The sequence below is a fragment of the Lissotriton vulgaris genome, chromosome 3_1 (genome assembly GCF_964263255.1).
Source record: "Lissotriton vulgaris chromosome 3_1, aLisVul1.2, whole genome shotgun sequence".
In the NCBI taxonomy this organism is placed as follows: Eukaryota; Metazoa; Chordata; class Amphibia; order Caudata; family Salamandridae; genus Lissotriton; species Lissotriton vulgaris.
In genome coordinates, this window is record NC_141689.1 from 630605175 (window position 1) to 630619935 (window position 14761).

General features: G+C 45.7%; 1 protein-coding gene across 1 annotated transcript in view; it reads left to right on the top strand.

The window, feature by feature from the left end:
• Positions 1–14761, top strand: part of SLF1 (SMC5/6 complex localization factor 1) — a 754058-nt gene that overhangs the window by 372631 nt on the left and 366666 nt on the right. The window contains exons 10-11 of the mRNA XM_086960920.1: positions 5353–5493; positions 14416–14581. Coding sequence (XP_086817046.1) covers positions 5353–5493; positions 14416–14581 — 307 coding nt within the window. The remainder of the gene's footprint in view (positions 1–5352; positions 5494–14415; positions 14582–14761) is intronic.

A 14761-nucleotide genomic window follows, 5' to 3' on the forward strand; every position in this document is an offset into this window, starting at 1 on the left:
ACGTCTCCGAGTAGGGTGCAAAAATTGCCACCATCTCGTCTTCTACAGGATGAAGACTCTGATGAGGAACAGGACATGCAGGCTACGAGTCCATCTCACCTGGTGGTAAAGTGCCAAAGCACTGACGATGAGGTCGACGACGTGGAATTTACTCAAGAACATTCTGTTCAATCACAGGTTCAGACACAAATCACACCAATGGTATGTCTACCAGCGTCCATAGTATCAGACCTAAGGTTTTTGATCCAGGACTACAAGCAAAGGTTTCCAGACTCTTCCACCCCACAGGCAGCGGGTCCGGTTCCATCAACGACTAGGGTGACGGCGTCTCCACGTGCTAGACCACCGCCCTTGGTGTCCCATCAGGAAAGGGAACCAGTACAAGATCTTCCGTCATCTGACGATGAGGAGGTGGAACAAGAAGAGGGGGAAGTCCAATCTGATCATGGGGACGATGTGGACTATATAGCTTCTTCCCCAGCCTCGCCTGAACCTACAAGCTCAGACTCACCTCTTGCAGACATAGGAGGGTTCCACAATCTAGTAGAAAGAGCGGCTAAAAGGTTCCATATGACTATGGAATCTCATGAAACTGACTATTTTCTTTATGATTTTAAGGACCCGATTAAGAAGACAACCAGGTCCATTCCCATTACTGAGCACATATGGGAGCAGGGTCTGCAAATAATGCAAACACCGGCCTCAGTATCGGTGGTTGTGCCGAGACTGGATAAAAAGTACAAGGCCCCTTCAACGGCACCAGCTTGCCTTACAGGTCAACCCAAGCCGGATTCGGTGGTCACTCAGGCGGCTCAGAAAAATGCTAGGAACCCATTCTTGCAGGTGACAGCTCCACCAGATAAGGAGGGTAGGAAGCTGGACAGCATTGGGAAACGGTTCTCTACCACCTCAGCCATGACAGTGAAAGTGGCAAACTCAATTGCGCTGTTAGGGAGATATAACAGGCCGTTGTGGGCTGACATTGCTCCGTATCTCTCCGAGCTACCAGATGACACGAAAGAAGAGGTTCAATCCCTACTCAAGGAGGGCCAAACATCGGCTTCTGAACTGATTGACTGTGCTATGGATATAGCAATGACTGGTTTTAGGCAGCTGGCTGGGGCAGCAGCATTGCGGAGGCAGGGGTGGTTCAAAGCTACCTCATTTAGGCAGGAGGTACAAGCTAAAGTCCTCGACATGCCTTACGACGGCCAACACCTTTTTGGGGAGAAAATTGATGAGGCCCTGCAAGCGATAAAAAAGCATACGGATACGGCAAGAGCACTGGGCACACTTCAATTCAGAAATCAGTCCTTTCGAGGGAGCAGGGGCACAGGTCAATCCTCTTACAGAGGAGACTATCAAAACAGGTCCTCCTATTCATATAATCAAGGCCGCTCACAGTTCCAGTCACGACAGCAGCAGCAAGGTCGGCAGACCTCTTATGGAAAAACCAATTATAGAGGGAAGAACTAAAAGAAAACCACTGGCGGACGCCAATGACCTTTTCCAGCAGCCAGTCCTCCCTCCACCATCTCATTCTTTCAAAATTGGAGGAAATCTAACCAACTACCTCCACAATTGGAAAGCAATTACAACCGACCGATGGGTGCTGCAATTGATACAATTTGGACACCCCATAGAATTCAAAACAATTCCCCCGACAACCCCTCCTCGTATAATGCACCACAGCAACATGCGATTCCTCCTTCAAGAAATCTCCTCTATGTTGAAAAAAGGAGCAATGGAGCAAGTACCATCGGCTCACAGAGGGAAGGAATTTTACTCCCACTTCTTCCTGATCCAAAAGAAGGAGAAGAAATGGAGGCCCATATTGGATCTCAGGGCACTCAACGTATTCTTGAAGAGTCAATCGTTTCGCATGGTGACGATACAGGAGATCTTGGGACTCTTGGGGGAGGGGGATTTCATGACGTCGTTAGATCTACAAGACGCGTACTTTCACATCCCTATCCACAAACGGCACAGGAAATTCCTCAGATTTGCAGTGGCAGGTCAACACTACCAATTCTGTGTCCTACCGTTTGGCCTCAAGTCTGCGCCCAGGATTTTCACCAAATGCCTCTCCCCGGTTGCAGCTTTCTTCAGAGAGCATGGGCACCAAGTCTTCCCATATTTGACGACTGGCTGGTAAAGGCACCATCTCTGGCAGACGCAACTGCATCCTCCAACGCCTGTCTGAATCTCTTCAGGCATCTGGGTTTGACACACAACCACGAGAAATCCACTTTGCAACCCTCCTGGGTCATTACCTTTCTCCGGGCGACGTTGGATACGGTGCATGCGAAGGCATTCCCATCTCAGGAGAGGAAACACAAGCTCGTCTCTCTGGCCGCGTCAGTGGCCTCAAAGAAGACTTTACCAGTCCGTACATTCAAATCACTCTTAGGGATGATGTCCTCGTGCATCCTGCTTATACCGCACTGTCGCCTCAGGATGCGTCCGCTGCAAGAGGCTCTGTCCAGACAGTGGACTCAATGCTCGGGATCCTTCGAGGACCGCATTGCGATCACACAGCAAATAACCAAGGCACTGCAGTGGTGGAGGTCGCTCAAGAACCTTTCTCAAGGGTTGCCGTTTCTGCTCCCTGCAGCTCCGCACGTAATAACAACGGATGCTTCTCTGGAGGGTTGGGGAGCAGTCCTTCAGGAATTACAGATCAGTGGCAAGTGGACACACCAAGAAAAACAGCTTCATATCAACCTCCTGGAGCTGAGAGCGGTTTTCCTAGCCCTGCAGGCTTTCATACCACGGATCAAGAACTCCCCAGTGCTTGTCAGGACCGACAACACCACGATGATGTACTACTTGAACAAACAGGGAGGGATGCGTTCGCTCACACTATCTCGTGAATCGCAGAAGATCTGGATTTGGCTTGTTCTCCACAACATCTCATTAAAAGCGGAGTACGTCCCAGGCAAGGACAATGTCATAGCAGATGCAGTGAGCAGGCAGAGGTCTCTATCCCACGAATGTGAACTCGACATGGAAATGGTAGCTTACATCTTTTCGGTGTGGGGAACACCGCAGATCGACCTGTTTGCGACCAGGGAGAACACCAAATGCCAAAACTACGCAAGTTGGCATCCCCAGTCAAGGTCCCTCGGAAATGCATTTTCCATCGCATTGCGCAACTATTTGCGTACGCATTACCGCCATTTCCAATGATCCCCAGGGTCCTCAGGAAAATGAAGGCGGAGCCTTGCACTCTGATTCTGATTGCCCCATTCTGGCCGAGACAGCACTGGTTCACGGACCTTCATCGCCTCTCACTGCAACCGCCAATCCGCCTGCTTCAACATCCATCTCTGCTCACGATGAGCAACAAGCAGGTTCAACATCCGGATCTGAAATCTCTCAGGTTTTCGGCTTGGCTCCTGAGTACCGAGAGTTCAGTAAACTGAGCATTCCGCAGGAGTGTAAAGACGTCCTAGCCAAGGCAAGAGCGGACAGTACTAACAAGACCTATTCCCTGAAGTGGAAACGTTTTTGTGTATGGTGTGCGGACAACGGTCTACGTGCCTTCCGCACCTCTCCGGAACAAATATTACCCTATCTGCTACATCTGGCGCAGTCGGGCTTGGCCCATGCATCCATTAGAGTACATCTGGCTTCAATTTCAAGATTTAAAAGAACATTGAAAGGACCCTCCCTCTGGTCCAATAGACTGATAAAACAGTTCCTCAAGGGACTTTACAGATCCTTTCCTCGGCCACGAATAATTCCTCCAACATGGCATCTCAATGTGGTTCTTAACCAATTGATGAAACACCCTTTTGAACCCATCCATAGGGCGGATATCAAATATCTTTCATGGAAGACAGCCCTTCTACTTGCACTTACATCAGCAAGGAGGGTCAGTGAATTGCAGGCTCTTTCCATACAAGACCCTTTCATGCAGTTTAAGGGTGACCGAGTGGTTCTCCGGACTAATCCTCGGTTCATCCCTAAAGTCCCGTCGGACTTCCACTTAAATGAGCCAGTGATCCTCAGGTCTTTTTTCCCTATCCCAGCACTGCAGCCGAAAGATCTCTGTACTCATTCGACCTTAGGAGGTGTCTGAAGTTTTATATTGACAAAACTAACAACTTCAGGAAATCCGCTCAGCTATTCATAGCCTTCAGTAGACCACGGAAGGGTATGCCACTTTCAAAACAAAGTATTTCAAGATGGATATCTTCGGCAATTGCCTTTTGTCATGACAGAGCTGGACGGCCATTGCCAGCAAAAGTCAGAGCTCATTCTACAAGAGCCGTGTCCACTTCTGCAGCACTTTTTGCAGGGGTGCCAGTTCTGGATATCTGCAGAGCGGCAACTTGGAAGTCGCCGCGTACCTTCACCAGGCACTACTGCCTGGATACAGAGCTGATGAAGGATGCGGCGGTGGGACAAGCAGTGTTACGCCATCTGTTTCAGTAAGGTGAGCCTTTCTCTATCCCTCCATATTTGCTGGTATGCACATTCTATTATAATGTTTCTGGTTAATGGGTATCGATTATCCATAGTTACATGATATGTATTATTGGATGACTTGTATATGTTATTCCACCAGAAATGTGCACAATGTATTGCTTGCTACTCTGATTCAGGCATGTGAATCTATGAAAGACACCCCTAATACTGGATAAGAAATGCGTTACTTACCTGTAACTGCAGTTATCCAGTATTGGTGTCTTTCATAGATTCACATGCAACCCTCCCGCCTCCCCTGGAAGGACTCACCTATCTCTCTATCAGTGCTACGCCTACCTAGCTTGGTGCGTACGAAAATCTGAGAGACTGAGGCTCCTGATAGGAAGGTTCTAGAGGGAGGTGTTACCTGATTGGCTCTCTTCTAGAGTTTGGTCCTTTTTACAAAAGGACATAGATATGCTACTAAGGTGGGACCCTTAGGCCTACTTCTCACTATATATGTCTATAGGACATTACTTTTCTATATTCCGGAGACTCCCGTCTCGACGACGGGGAATGATTCAGGCATGTGAATCTATGAAAGACACCAATACTGGATAACTGCAGTTACAGGTAAGTAATGCATTTCTTTTTCTTGACCTCGCTTGATGGATCAGCTTAAACTTTATATTAATGGACTGATTTGGATGCACCTTTTGGGGGAAAAGTTTCATGGAGATTCATCAAACAGCACCAGAGTTATTAGTGAAACTATAAACAATATTTCTTTGGATTCTCGGACCTCTCATTGGACCTCTAACGAATTTTGCGATTACCTTTTCGATAGATACGTTTTTAATTTGTGATTGGAATATTGGAAGTGGTATGTTCTTCTTTGTTTTAGAAGGGGAAGCATTTATGTTTGAATGTTCTTTTTAGATCGTGTCTTGATCAGAAAGACTTTTGTCATCCAATATTGCGGGAAGAAGTTGAGTTTTCTGAGCAGAGAAGGATTCACGGGTCTCTTCTTAAATACATAGCTGGCATTCTGGAAGCGGAAACCCAGGCTTTGAGCAAAAGGTGAGCTTAAATGAGAGCTTTCCGTTATTTTTATTCTTGTAAATAGGTGTTGGCTGTAATTCTTGGTCTTCGAAAAAAAATGTTTGTTTTAAATTTTGATATTTAAGCAAAAGAACAAAACTTGGTTTTGTGCATTTTCCGTCATATTAATAATGCTGGCAAAATGTGCATATGTGAGATGCTGGCTGAAAATACAAGCATTTGCAATGCAATAGTTCTCGCATTAATTAAGTTTGAGCTATTGGCATTGCTAAATATTGCAACACCAATTGCAACAAAAGTCTATAAATTGTAGGCCAAAAAAAGTTTATTTATTTTTGTAGCAATGGTGGCATGCTGCGCTTTAGATGAATATGTTGAAAAGTAAAGTGCGCCATACTGCAATTTCTACAATAGTTAATTGTGGATGCCTTAGCAATTGATGTGTGCACTGATGGCTGGTGGTGTGTGGGCCTGGTGGAAGTGTGCACTGCCGGCTGGTGGTGTGTGTGCCTGGAGGAAGCGTGCACTGACGGCGTGTGGTGTGTGTGCCTGGTGAAGATGTGCACAGGCGGCTGGTGGTGTGTGCCTGGTGAAAGCGTGCACTGACGGCTGGTGGTGTGTGTGTGCCTGCATGAAAGCGTGCACTGGCGGCTGATGATGTGTGTGTGCCTGGTGAAAACATGCACTGACGGCTGGTGGTGTGTGTGTGCCTGGTGAAAGCGTTCACTGACGCCAGGTGGATGAGTGCACTGACGGCTAGTGGTGTTTGTACCCGGTGAAAGCGTGCACTGAGGACTGATGGTGTTTGTGCCTGGTGAAAGTGTGCACTGTCGGTGTGGTTGTGTGTATGTTGTTGTGTGTGTGGTTGTATGTGTGGTTGTGGTTGTGTGTGTGTGTTGTGTGTGGGGTTGTGTCTTTGTGTGTGTGTGTGTGTGGTTGTGTGTGTGTGTGGTTGGATGTGGTTGTGTGTGTGTGTGGTTGTGTGTGTGGCTTTGGTTGTGTGTGTTGTGTTTGTGGTTGTGTGTGTGATTGGATGAGAATCATGGGCAGTGTTCAGCTAAGCTCAGCATACATATTAAACACTTGTATTAACAGGCTGCACGCAAAGACAACAAGCCAATTAAAAATATGGGCAGAGAGTGGGCGGGGCTTCAAAGCCATACTTCACTACTGCATGCCTCGCAGCATTGGCTTGTGCTCCCTAGTACACACTGATTAACAGTACAGAAGAATTGCATCACCTGTCAAGCTCCAGATTAGAAGACCCTACCACCACAGGCCCAATATCAACAGAAAATTAACTATATTAAAAGGGTCAGTATGCCGTTCGCCAACAACACAATATGTTTGAAAAAGCTACGAAAGCAGGTAGTTTCCTCTTGTCTACAATGATGAAAATGCAAGTCCACACAGCCATCAATCAAGAGCAGCAGATACTACACCTGGCCTACATTTTGTGATTTCGTACACATTCCTTTCTACCCCTAGTCTTAAAGAGTCCAGGCACTTTGTGATTATGTGGATTGTGGTTTCCATGCTACTAAAAGGTAGGCGCTATTCATTTAAAGCGCCTGCAGTTCCTGGACTGCATCTGCCCCTGGTGAACATGTCAGGGTTTATGCAATTACCCATCTGGACAGACTTCGATCACTGGACATGGAAGGATAACAGGTAGCGTGTGCCCTGCCTAGGTCCCAGCACCGTGCCCACATATTTTTCCTAGCGGAGGCTCACTGTACCGACCTCACAGTGCTACTGAAAACACAACCATTGAGGGTGCAGAACACCGTCTTTTCGCTGGCCTACTGGGCTGATTAGAGACAGGCTTTTATAGTCGGATTAAAGCCTCACTGGTGCGATAAAACCTATACATTTCTTATAAAGGGACTCCTTCCACGGGGGGGGCTCAGGAACAGGGTGTGAGGCAGGCAGAGCCAGGAGTACAGGCAGGAAACCCGAGCAGGCACCTCTGATTGTTCCAACAACACATGTGTTTCCACAGAAGGGCGCGTGTTTCAAGCAGTGCACAATGGGGGCTTAGGGACACACGCAGGGCACCGGGCCAGCATCCCCTGGAAGAGTGGGGCACATGTGCACTGGAGACCTCCTAAGCACCGGGGCTGGGCTGTCTCTTTCACCAGCACCCCTCAGAAGAGTGGGGAACATGTGCTATGGGGCCCATAGCGCACCGGGCCAGCTTTGGGCTGCTGCATCACCCTTCGAAATAGTGGGGCACAGGTGTACTGGAGGCCCCCTAAGCACTAGGCCAGCTCTCTGCTGTCTCAGACGACAGTACCCTGAGGTATATATGTCCTGGAGACCCCTAAGCACTAGACCAGCTCGAGCTGCCTCAGACTGCAGCACGCCTGCGGAAGAGTGGGGCACGTGTGTTCTGGGGACCCCCTGAGCACCGAGCCAGGGCTGGGGTGTCCAGGCAACGTCACGCCTCAGGAGTGCGGAGTAGGTGTGCTCAGGAACATCTGAAACTCGTCTATAACCCACATAAACTGCCCCCTGTCTTTACCTTAACCTGCCCCTGAGATAGCTCAGTGGGATAATGCTCATGCAGCAGCGATCTCTGAGTATCCTCTGAACTACGGATAGGAATCTAGCGTGATAGACCCAGTCTTTCACTGTCCGTCGGAAGTTTGCACTACCGTACGTACCATATCGGCTGCCGCTATTAGTCTTTCTGCAAACTTGGTGAAGCGCCTAGACATTCCTGGATGGATACTGCATGCTATATAAACCAAGCATTTGCAATGCAATAGGTCTCGCATTTACACAAGTTTGAGCTATTGGCATTGTAAATAACAATGCCTTTTTTGTGTTTTGGTTTTTAAAACATAAATAATAGGCATTACCATGTACAATGCCAATAGCAAAAATGCGAGACCTATTGCATTGCAAATGCTTGTTTTGTTATGGAGGTTGGGTGGGTGGAGGGGAAACATGGACAACGAAGTAGGGGGTGGGAGCAACATGGATAATGGAAGGAGAGCAGTTGGGGGCAACACAGGGAGAGAGTAGCTGGGTGCAACCAGTACGACAAAAGGGGGAGGGCGGCGCTAGGGGAAATGTACTGGGTTGCCTATTGCGCAAAGAGAAAGACGTGTGTGTTTTCCACTTTTAGGATTTTTTAGTCACACTCTGAAGCCCACCATTATAGGCATCAAACCCTCGTGAGCCCCAGTGGGTGGCGGCAACTGACTGAGAAGGAAGCTCATAGCTGTAGATCGCACGGACAGGCACAGCGCATGCCACACTCACTGGTACGAGGTAGCAATAGTAACATAAAGAGGACATTACGGATGCTCACTTTAAGCACACACAAAAATTCATAACGAAACCTGCCCACTCCCAGCCAAACACAATGAAACAATATTCAGGATGACGCCTGTGCCCAGCAATGCCTGAAGAAAGGATGTGGCGTAACATTTAGAGCTTCCGACTTTGTAACTGGGGGACAGGGTTCGAGTCTCAGAGCCTGCCATATCCGTGCAAACAAACAAAAAAGAAATGCAGACATGATGATCAGAAGGGAAAATAAACTGCGAAACTCCCCCACCAAAAAATGCAGATTTGTTTAGAGAGAGGATGTGATGTAACATCCAGAGCTGCAAAGTCTGGAAACTGGGGAACCGGGTTTTAGTCTCGGCTCTTCCCGTGCCGATTTAAACTAGAACCAGAATTTCCACACCTGGCAAGTCTTGAGGCCCAATGTGTAATGAAGTGCAGTGCAATGTTTGCCATTCGCCATAAAGGAGAACTCAGCACCCCCTGCAAATGTTAAGTTCTGTTATGCTACTACCAATGTTTCTGGCCCGGGGTACTTTAAAATGCACAATTTGCTGGATACGGTACAGATGAACTTTCTCCATGTTTTGCACTGGACTGGAACAGTGACAAGAGACTCCATAAGTATTTCTGGCTCACCCAGATGAGGCAGGGCAATCCTGGTGTCGGGAGGCAGGGCGATCCTGGTGTCGGGAGGCAGGGCGATCCTTGTGTCGTGAGCTTGGATCTTAAACTAAACTTTAGTTTAAGATAAGCCTTTGTCTGCAAGAAGGCCTTTCCTTCTCCACACAAAACTATCATTGCTACCTACTCCCTGTGAAAAGCAGCTGGGTCCCTCTCAGTGCAGTTTAACCCCGTCGAAGACCAAACCTTTAAAGTACTTGAGTTGAATGATCCTCCGCTGTTTCAGGCGGCTATCAGTCACAAGCCAGTGCTGTACAAACCAGTACAATAAATAACCTGGGCAACTACGTGTAACCCTTGTGGCCTGAATGCATACTGATCTTGAGAAGACTTCACAGGTATGAGGAGGCGGTACAATTGTGCATGTCTTCGCAAACACCTTCACCATAACGAAAACACTTCCAACAAGCGATTGCAACAGCGCTTGCTATTGTAAAAAAAAAAAAAACATGTCCGCGAGTGGTGCGCGCGCGTGCCACTGCGAGGCATATGTGATCGCTTTTGTGAGAAACAAAGCCGCGAGTGGTGCGCGCGCACCATATGCTTTCATTTATCGCGCCCATGTCTGGGCACGATAATTGAAACTATATGCCAGAAATGCACGTATTAGACAACAATAGGCCAGGGGCGGAGCTGTGCGCCTGCCTCTGACCTATTGTGTGCTCTGTTTTAACCAAACACGCAGGCAAAGGCCAATAGCAGGCCGCAAAAGTAAAAAAACACGCACGAGCATGTTAATTTCCTGGGTCCATTTCGGAAACCTGGACAAAAGGACTCTCGCTGCGCGAACACTGCTGCGCAGTGTAACGCTAGGCGCAAGACATAAAAAACGCTCAAATGGGTAGAGTGCAGCATCATTTTGTACCATATTGTTCTGTAAAATTCAGAAATGTGCCATCCAGTGTGTTAAGATACACATGCTTTAAAATAAGTTGGGAAAGATCTTTGCAAGTAAAGGTTTTTGCAGTGCAGCGTTGACTAGCTCTCATTGTTAAAGTTGTTACCCGAGTTTCAAGCATCCTTATCTTTCATCAGATTAAAAAGAGAAATAATTTGTATCCTCGATCTGCTTTAATCAAAACTTTTTTTAATGTTGGATATGGGGGAATTCATGTTTATCTCTTATGCCTTAGGGTGAAACCGAACATACTATACAGGGCTGTTTTATTAGTGTAATCCCGGTATCATTAGCTGTGCGGTATTTAAAATATAAAGGGGAATTACACATATGCAAAAGACATATATCTTCAAAGTCACCACTGTCCAAGGAATCTGTTGGCAAGTATCGGACTTCCTTTTTGATGAATAACTCACCATTAGAGCTTGTAGATGATTAGTTTTTATTGTTATTTTTTTGCAAGACATTTGTTCGAATGTGGAATATGAAAGAATGCTGTAGCCAATGTGTAGCCCTCAGTGTTTAGAGTGTAAAAATACACATGCATTTTTTTTAAGAGTCTATAGAACTTCTGATAAGGGGAACGATCTTCGTTTGTGACAGATATGAACCTTAGTTCTTAATTGGATGCCCAAAAAACCCACTGCAAATGGATTTGCATGATCTAAAGTGTACACGAAACTGTGACTTGCAACATAGTGTCATCTTTTTTCAATGCGCTGCTGTGCGAAGCAAGGGAGGCACATTGAACAACAAAACACGATTCCTGATTTTCAATGTCAGATTACAGACACCACTCTGAATGGTGCCACCGCTTTTGCAATTTTGGAGTAGGAAAGTAGGCCTGGGTGAAATTAAAATTATGCCAAGGTAATTCAAATCATTTCGCCAATGTTCGTTACGTGAAATTACCGATTGTTCCATTATGCTATGCTGTGTACTTATGCACCTTTCGCAGTAAACCTGTACCGACCGTGCCACTCACAGTAAAAATGTACTGCCAATGGATGGGTCCCACAGTAAGTGAGGGGCTGTTGTTTGCGTTGCTTTTGTTTTTTCTTCATTTTTTGTAGCGAGAAATGCACCTTTGAGTTAAAAAAAAAACGCTTTTTGTGCTAAAATATACGCCAAGTGACAGATTGACATTTTGTGTAATGTTGATGAAATTTTGCGTAATTATGCGAAAGCAAATGTTCACAGATTTTGTACACCCCTTTTGGAGTTTCATTTTTAACTGTTACTTTTTTAGAGGTAGCATGTATCCATAAGAAATGCTAGTGACTGCTCGTATTCTGTATAGAAGACCACTTTAGAATATAGATTTGAGGTTGCTGCAGCTGTATTATGCACATATATATTTTACTGCCAATTGAAGAAATGTTAGCAACTTTATTTTTCTCTTGTTTGGTATTGTCTTATTTATTTTATTTTCGGTTCTTATATAGCGCAGGAATTCGATCCCCGAGGAGATATCTCCGCGCTTAGTTGTTCCGAAAGTAGGCAAAGACAGAGAGTCTGTGTGACATAACTACGATTACTGGGTAGGAAATAAATACGTCTTCAGACATTTCCTAAAGGGAGAGAGGTTGGAATTTAATCTCAGAATGGAGGGTAGTGAGTTCCAGAGAGTGGGGCCTCTGAACAAAAGGGCTCGACATCCCTGTCTTTCTCTTTTGATCCTGGGGATCTGTAGTAGAGCTTGGTTTTCGGATCTTAGAGTTCTTCCAGGTTGGTAGGGTTGGAAAATTTCAGTCAGATATCTAGGACCAATTCCATACAAGCATTTGTGAATGGTACAACATATCTTAAATTGTACTCTCTGGCGTATGGGAAGCCAGTGTAGCTTGATGAGTAAGAGATGGGAGGAGGATCTAGCAGGGGCATTGAGGATCAGCCTAGCGGCTGTGTTTTGGACAACCTGTAGCCTCCTCAACTGTTCCACATTGGCAGATATAAGCAATCCATTGCAGTAGTCAAGCCTGCTAATTACTAGAGTCTGTACTAGTGTTCTCCGGTGATGATCTGCTAAATAGGGAAAAACCCTTCTAAATAGGCCTATCACTCTCATGCAGGTTCCCGTAACCTGAATGGCATGGTCTTTGAGCACCAGTGATTGGTCCAACTTGACACCCAGATTTTTCACACTTTCCTTTGGGCATGGAACTGTGCCTAGTTCTGGAGGCCACCACTCAGGTGACCAGAGGAGTGGGGCGTTTCCAAAGAGCATGACCTCTGTCTTACCCACATTGCATTGTAGGCAATTGGAGGTCATCCATCCAGCTATTGCTCTCATTCCAGCAGCAAAGGAATTCTTTACCGCAGAAGTCATATTTTGGAATGGGAACAGCAGGTGGGTGTCGTCTGCATAGGATATTGGTGTGAACCCATATTTCCTTACCACATTCGCCAAGGGGGCCACATACACATTAAATAATGTGGGGCTTAAACACGAGCCCTGTGGAACCCCCTTAGTGAGCTCCCTAGAGGTGGAATAGTGGGAGCCCAGGCGAACATTTTGGGATCGGTTGGAGATGAAGCTTTTTAACCATGATAGAGCAGTTCCCTCCACTCCTATTCCCTCCAGACGACTGATCAGGATGTCATGAGATACCGTATCGAAGGCAGCGGATAAATCTAATAGCACCAGAATCATAGAGCCTCCTCTATCCTGTGCCATTCGGATGGTATTGGTCACGGAGAGGAGAGCTGATTCTGTGCTATGATTTGGCCTGAACCCAGATTGAGAAGGGTCCAGACCGTCCGCTGCCTCGATACATTTAGAGAGATGAGAATTGACATGTCTCTCCGTCATCTTACTAAGGTGGGGTAGGAGGGATATATGACGTAGGTTATTAAGGTCCGACCATGGTAACGCGGTGTTTTTGCGAATTGGGTTCACTACTGCCTTTTTCCAATCTTTGGAAATCATTCCTTCTTTGAGGGAAAGGTTGATTAGTGCTTTAAAGCTTGGTGCCAAAATGCTACCCAGGGGAGCAATCATTTTGGCAGGTAATAGATCAGTCGGTGAACCTGATTTAATTAGGTTAAGTAGCGTATATACTTCAGTGAGACTGATCTCTGGGATCATAGTCAGAGTAGGTCTACTTTTTCCACTATTGGTAGACTCAAGGCTAGGGATATTGGTGATGTCTCTGTTATTTGATGTTTTAGTAATTTTTTCGTAGATTAAGTCTATTTTTTTCTCGAAGAACATAGAGACCTCATCACATAAGTTTTGATTAAAATCGTCTGGGCTATCACAGGCTGTGGGTTTAACAAAGGATTGTAAGACTTTAAAAAGTTCCCTAGTGGAATTTCCTGCCTCTGTGATTTGTGAGTCAAGTTTATGCCTCCAAGCTTTTTTTTATGTTTTTAGGATAGTTGGATTGAGCTTCTAGATAGAGAGTTTTGCTAATTGGGGTATGAGTTTTCCTCCATTTTTTCTCCAAACTCCTACATTTTGTTTTTCAACTCTTAATTCTTCTGTGTACCATGTTTCTGTTTTTGATTATTTTGATTTTGATTATTGTTTGTACGGGATGCATCTTCTGTGGGAAGACACCTCATATCAATGTAAATATATTGGAGATCTAGCAATCAGTGCGTTGGGTTTCACTCTGTTTCTGTGTGCTCTCATAAGCACGTCCCCATCTTCCCTACATTCTCTTGGTGACAATGGATCCAAAAGTGTTTCTCTCTTAGACTTCCTCTATATGCAATTCTTTGTCCACTAGTGCCTGTAGGCTTTCCCTTCCTTGTACGCCTCTGTGAGGATGAGGAATAATTGCGAAGCTTCAGTCTCAGAGGGCAGTACACCCTCCTATATGAAGGACTGATAGAAGGAAAAGTAGGCTTCAGTGAAAAAAAGTTTACCAACATCTAATTGGAGCAGTTTCTTGCTAAAGTTTGTAACGCAACCATTACGTTTCGAAAATAAGAGTTTTGCATGTTGTGGAGTGATTGTAATCTTATTAAAACTATCTGCTGAGAGAAAATCACGGTGGTGAGTCATGAAATTACTATCATGTTAAAGTGTCATATTTTCTTCTTTTTCTTTGTAGGTTGTGTGATTGGACAGATTCAAGGCGCCTCGAAGTGATGCCACAGGCCGTTCTCGTTGGAATCTTTTGGTCTGAAAACAAATCTTCAGTGTTTTTAACCAAACCGTTATATATTCTAGTAGACTGGGTTATTCGTTCCCACAGAGAAAAAAACTTGGCGAGTGATGTGAGTTATTTTATAATAACATGCAAAAGCACAACGTATTTTGTTAGTATAACCAACCCTACACACACAAACACGCACACACTCTTACGCCACTGGGTAGTTATAGATGGGACCAAGCTTCCATAAAAAATAGATTTATTGGCTTGCTTATAACTTTTCCACTGTTGGACGAATCTTCAC